The sequence below is a fragment of the Haplochromis burtoni genome, unplaced genomic scaffold (assembly GCF_018398535.1).
Source record: "Haplochromis burtoni strain Fernald_Lab_line unplaced genomic scaffold, NCSU_Asbu1 Contig_56, whole genome shotgun sequence".
NCBI lineage: Eukaryota > Metazoa > Chordata > Actinopteri > Cichliformes > Cichlidae > Haplochromis > Haplochromis burtoni.
Genome location: NW_024582417.1, coordinates 413984 through 420363, shown reverse-complemented (window position 1 = coordinate 420363; position 6380 = coordinate 413984). Strand labels below are relative to the sequence as shown.

General features: G+C 42.6%; 1 protein-coding gene across 3 annotated transcripts in view; it reads right to left on the bottom strand.

Annotated features, from left to right (window-relative positions):
- The window catches only part of LOC102301208 (Down syndrome cell adhesion molecule-like protein 1 homolog), a 53083-nt gene that overhangs the window by 20068 nt on the left and 26635 nt on the right, over positions 1–6380 (bottom strand). For 2 of the 3 annotated variants that reach the window (XM_014333503.2, XM_005922051.2), the window contains exons 4-7: positions 2324–2470; positions 1971–2249; positions 650–925; positions 181–477 (exon numbers count right to left, since the gene is read on the bottom strand). In XM_014333503.2, the coding sequence (XP_014188989.2) occupies positions 181–477; positions 650–925; positions 1971–2249; positions 2324–2470 (999 nt within the window). The remainder of the gene's footprint in view (positions 1–180; positions 478–649; positions 926–1970; positions 2250–2323; positions 2471–6380) is intronic. The other variant, XM_042220819.1, reaches the window with a different exon arrangement.

Sequence of the window (6380 nt, the reverse complement as noted above, 5' to 3'; positions counted from 1 at the left end):
TAGATAGATAGATAGATAGATAGATAGATAGATAGATAGATAGATAGATAGATAGATAGATAGATAGATAGATAGATAGATAGATAGATAGATAGATGTGTGCAATGCCTCTCACTAGCTCCTGTAAGTTTGTATAGATTCAGGTGTAGAGTGCATTTATATTGAAAAGCAGACAGGCACCTCTTACGTTTATGCGCGCTTGGTACTCGGCGCTACCGGCCGAGTTGCGTGCGACGCAACGATACACTCCTCCGTCTGGAATAAGTGGACTGCTGACGTTGACGTGCGATACAGTCAGGCCATCCGACAGGGTGTACTGGCTGGTCTTGTAGGTTGAATCTCTAACCACAGGTTCATCGTCCAGTGTCCACGTGATAGAAGGGGGTGGGGCTCCTTTGGCCGCACACATAAGGGAGAAAGGCTCGCCGGGGTTTACCACCCGCTCGCTGAAGGAAGACACAATACGAGGAGTACCATCTGAGAGGACAGGGGGAGAGAGGAAACAGAAGGACATAAATAGAAAGTGAGAAGTTCTGACAGAAAAGCAGAATACTTGAGAAGTTGCAAAGCCCACAGCAAACATATTAGCTTTGAACACAAAGACTATGGCGCCTAATACCTGCACTTATTTAAGTCACTGTCCACGTACCCTCTAGCAGAATAATAGAGAAGTCCTGAGCAGTGTGGCCCTTTCGGGAAGCAAAGCACTGGTAGGCCCCAGAGTGAAGCTTCTGTGCTGCAGTGATCTGCAGGGTGTCATTGTGTTGTCCTTGGATGGAGATGTGCTCGTCTGGGACAATTGGCTCTGTGTTCCTGTACCAGGTGATGGTGTATTCTGGAGAGCCTTCCACAGTGCAGGTGAAGAACAGTGTGCTGCTGATGCCCGTTTTCAGATTCTTAGGGGACAAGGTCACTCGTAGTGGATCTGAGAGAAGACCACAGGAGTTCATAAAACAAAAATGTGGATCACTTTAATAGTATATCTGCTATAATAATCAAAAGGCATCAATGTGATTTGTAGACTGCTAACTTACCTTTTTATTTACTAATTATATTATCTTATTTCAAAAGGTGTTTTTTGTGTCTTTTGCCTTTCCTGCATCACTCTAAAATCATTAAACTGGATTCAAAACATGACACATGGTGCTTACAGTAGGCGTTTTCATTCACAGAGATGGGGAGAAAGAGAGCAAGTTCAATCAGCAGTGGTGACTCAATCAGTTGGACGCACTCATTAAAAAAGCAGCTGGAGATATCGCTTCACATCTCTGTCCACTTGTGTGTGTGAGTGTGTCTGTGTGTCAGCAAGAACGCGTGTCTACATGTGTGTATGTGTGTGTGTGTGCACGCAAATGTCAGTGAGCAATAAGGCAGCTGGTGGTGTATGCTGGGGGGCATCACTGTGCCTCCCAACCCCCCCTACTCACCCTGTCAGAGTCACAGACTGTGCTGCCATGATGTGCCCACTGGCAAAGCCTACCGCCTCTCTATTCTCTCGCTCTATCTCGCCTCACTCCCTTTGTTTCTTTGTATACTTTACACACTTTAGCTCAGCCTTTCTTATTATCTCGTTATTACATTGTAGATAATGTCATTCCAGCACTGTCTGGGTGTCCGACCGCCCCCCGCATGACCCCTTGTCTTTATCTCTGTCTTCCTCACTCTTCTTCTTTTCTGATGGTAAATGGTGTTGGCAGCTGTGATATGGAATCAGCCTGAGCGAATTACCGCCCTGTCTCTCCTTTTGAGGTCTGATATGATGGGACATCCTACAGCTCACACATATGTTTGTAACAGACACACTTTAGCTTGGACTTACATGTGCGCCCCAAACCAAACACTTAAAGGTGCTTACAACTGTGTCTGTCTGTAAGGCTGATTCACTGACAAGACAATGAGCCAGTCTGCCAGATATTTTGCAAATGTGTGTGAGCGTGTGTGCGTATCTGTGTGTAATGAGCCTCACACACCTATCACGTGAAGCTGTCCAGACACCTCCTTTGAGCCAAAACTGTTGGTGACCTCGCATGCATAGCTGCCGCTGTCTTCTTGCCTCAGGTCACTGATGGTCAGCCCTGTCAATCGCCGCGTCCAGCGGGCATCTGAGGGTAGTGGGCGACCATCTTTCAGCCAGCGCACAGTAGGGCTTGGGTATCCTCCCGCTATGCAGGGGAGCTCAATGCTATGGCCTGCATAGACCTCCCCTGCTTGGAAACTGTCCAGGATGGTGGGTGCAGACTCGTTGGGGTCTGGAATGCAGACATGGTGTTACATTTTTGTCAAGATAAAGAGAAAAAGGTAAGTTCACACACCAGTTACTCACCCATTACAGAGAGCCTGGCTCCATTGCTTTGTCGTGTCTCGCCACTGTATTTATGCTTGGTGATGCACCGGTATGTAGAGAGAGCATCCTCTTTTTGAACATCGGAGATGTAAAGAGCCCCAAAGGAGGTCAGCGAGAACCTGTTACCTGAGGAAGACACATTAACAAAAGATCAACATTAATCTTCTTAAAGGAGAAGTGACAACAGGCAAAACATCACTCCGAAGAACTTGTGTGTAAAAAACTTTTCACTCCCTCCTGTTCCCACATTTTCGTGATGATCACTCTCGTTCAAATACATAGTGCATACTGCAAAACCATATTGTTCTTAGAACAAACAGCTGCCTGAACAGTTGGCACTACCTGCCTAATAATGCTGCTTCCCAAAGCCTGGCACTCTTTCAAGACCTGGAGGACACCCAGCGGTCACTTACACCACCCACAGACAGAGGAGAGACAGATTTACTGTCTCCCTCCACACACAGCTTATAACTCTTGCACATCACACTAACTACCATCACAAAACTCGTTAAGTGTTCTTCCTTTTATGCATGATAAGAAAACAGGAAGGCCAAAGATCAAATGTGCCTCTGTGTCTTCTCTTTCTTAGCATTTGTTTTATGCTACTCAAAGAACAGTTATGTCAGCATTACAAAGTCTTCAAGCTGTGTATAGTGAAGGCAGACATCAGTTTGCAATGACTCCCTTTACCAAGATATTCTTGCGTAATTTATACAGAACATTGTTTCTTTGCATACAGGTAAGCTATCTTACATTTCCTGATAAAGTCCACAAACCTCACATTAACGAAGCTGTACTATGTCTTCACAGCACAAATAATCTCATAGTTTACCTTAAGTGTGACAGTCATTACAATAAGATTTCTTTAGGTTTGTAAGCATTAATTATCAATTGTGCCTTTTAGCATCCAACCACGGGGCAACAACTGGACTGGCTGCTTTCACATTCACCAGCATCAATATTTAAACTACAGAGTCTGTGTTTATCAGGGTCTTTCAGAGGGTTGAGCAGGTATACGGAAGGTAGCAGTTATGCACTGTGAATGTGTTTGCATCGAATATACTGTATGACCCGGGAGGAGGCACAGGCTGCAATTTCACAGCAGCCTTTGTTTGCCCCCTTAGAATGAAGCCTTACAGGATAATGAGCACTTTAAGACTGCTACTCCCACAACACCGACGACTAGCCTGTCACAACACTCTGACATAGGCAGGGAGAGAGAAACAGAGAGAGAGAGAGTCAGCAGGATCTGTCAAAGCCATTCTTTCTGTCCCTGTCTGCAGCAGTGAACTGAATTCATCCCATCTGCAGCCTCTTAAACAACACTTATTACACAATACACATCACATTAGTCCTCTCACTATCCAGCCATCACAACTGAGTGGTTTGTTCATAGAATCAGTCTATCGTTGGTTGACTCACTTCATGTCTTTGTGTGAACCATCATCAGTCTCACCCTTTTCCTCTTGCTCTCTCGCTTTCTCGCTGTTTTCTTTTTTTTTTGTTGCTCTGAGTTTCTAAGCAGAGTGGCAGACAGAGTAAAATATTAATTACTAAATCCGAAATCACTGTGCTCCCTCAGCTTTTATTCATGCTGACTTGACTAGACAATGAGAAACAGAACTGTACATCTTTCTCTCTCTCGCTCACACACACACACACACACACACACACACACACACACACACACACACACACACACACTCTGCTTCAGGAGAATACGCAGAAATGCATGCATACTGTACAGGCATTCTGAATATAAAAACAGTACAGTAGTTTCTGTTGCAGGTTTCTTTTTCGTTGTGCCTCCTTCATGTTACACAGACCCTTACAGAGCTTGAAGATGATGGATTGGATTTGATTTGTCAGACTCAAAGCTGTATTTTGTCTTTAGTTTCAACTCGTCCATGTATACTAAGCATAAAGGAAATCAGAGCCATGCACATGTATGTATGTACTTAATTTGGAAGAAAGATGCAAAAACACAAGTGCAGCAGATAAAACTTAAGTTGGAAAACTGTTAACTCTTGAGATAAACCGCAAAATAAAGATTCTAAAGTCGGATTTAGACTTCTCTGTGAAATCTACGTCCTAACCTCAAGCCTTTTCGGGCTGCGTCGAACCAACGTGTATTTACATTTCTCTGGAAGTGCATCTCAGGTTATGTGAAAGGTTGCAGCATAGCGTTTTGTAGGAGCTTCTGGTTTTGTTGTAAGTTACTGTGTAGATTTCCTGCTGAAGCATAATCCAGGGATAACCCAGCACTTACACAGCTCAAGATTTGCATTTTGAAATGTTTTATTACCTTAGCATTAGATTTTAAAACACTGATCAACAAAAAAAAGCAATATATAAATACCAGCCTGTTTAACATCTAACCAAAACGGCTGTAAAATTTAAAAAAAAAGAAACAGAGCGAGGCACTTACAGATCCTCAGAAATGCTCTGAAAGAACCATTTAAAAGGTTAAATAATTTTGTATCATGTATAAATGATTCTTTAAAGAGTCCTTTCACCCGAGAAGAAGTGCTTTGAAATAAGCTGCATGGCCTAGAGGATTGTGACATTGTTAGATCCTGTATGAGTTTGGTCACTCTCAATGAGATGCATTCACAGGCAAAAACAGGGTGATGCCCAGATGCAGATGAAGTCCAGAGGGGAACTATTTTTATCTCCTTCTGCAGCTGCATGTACGGGAAAGGGATTTTTATTTCTGACAGAAAAAAACTGTATATAGTGTGGATAATTTAATGGTTTAATCAGGAGTGTACATTTTTTAGTTTTGATGAAATTTTTTAAATAACTAAATTGGATTTGCTCTTTTTCTCCCTTTTTTATGTAAATGTTGGCACATAGAGATAAACTAAGGTTATGTCTGCTATTCTAAGTCTATAAGAGAGCCCAGTTACTCATGAGCAAGGCACTGCAAAAGCCACCTGCTTTACCCAATCACTTAATGGTGTTTCACCAGGCAACTACTCTGTAGCGGTGTATACTCCAGCTGTATGCTCTGCAATGTTAAACAGGGCATTAGTAAAGTTAAAGTTCCTACCAAGCCTGTGATAAAGGTGTGCTTTCACTTTATTTTTTAAACCAACAAAATGCCGGCAGCCTCACAGTCACACAGACCAGAGCTGCTGCTCTGACAAATTCCAAAGAGAAGGAAGGAAAGGGGAATTAATAGAAGTGTAAATGTGTGAGAGAATAGGAAAAAATAAAAGCAAGAAATAGTCTATAAATAGGATGTATACTGTAGCTCATGCGAGTCCAGCAGTGTGTATGTGTGCGCACCATGTGTGCGAGTTAGTAGCAGCCTCATTTTCTCACATGCAAATGAAGGCGTCGGCGCAAAGATAACGAGGCCCATATTTCCACCTCCTCAGTGGGGCCATTATTTATTGATGTTCTGCATCTTTCCCCCTCCCTCCCACTCTCACGCTTTCTTCATCCTCTCCCTGTTGCTAGGGTCTTCTCACTGGCATCCTGTTACGATTTTGGTGTACTTTCAGCAATTATTAAAGCACAGCGTGTTTACAATCATCAAGGACCAAATGTTGATACCCTAGGTGTTGTGTGAATGCAAAAATCGCAACGGTAAACTGGCTGTTGAAGTCGCTTAAATCAATAAAGAAAAGTAGGATCAGTTTGAAGTGGCTAAATATAGCTTTTCACATGCAAGTAGCTTTGTATCCAATCACAAATACTTTACAAAAACATACAACACAATGCACCGTGTTATAGCTTCCCGATTTCCTAAGCCTCAGTTGGAGGTTTGCTGGTTTCAGAGATCATTTAATCCAGTTCTGCACCTCAAAATCATGAAAATAACTAACAATTTGTCACCTCCTTTAACTAACTAATAAAATATTTGGAACTTCATTCATGAACAGTTTATTCAGCACTATTCCCAACAGGGAATCCGACCTACATGTTTAGAGGTGCAAATTTCCACAATATCCTATATTAAAGGCACCTAAGCAAGAATTTTCTTATGATACTAACCTGCTCAGATTTTCCAGTGTACAAGAAGACAAAA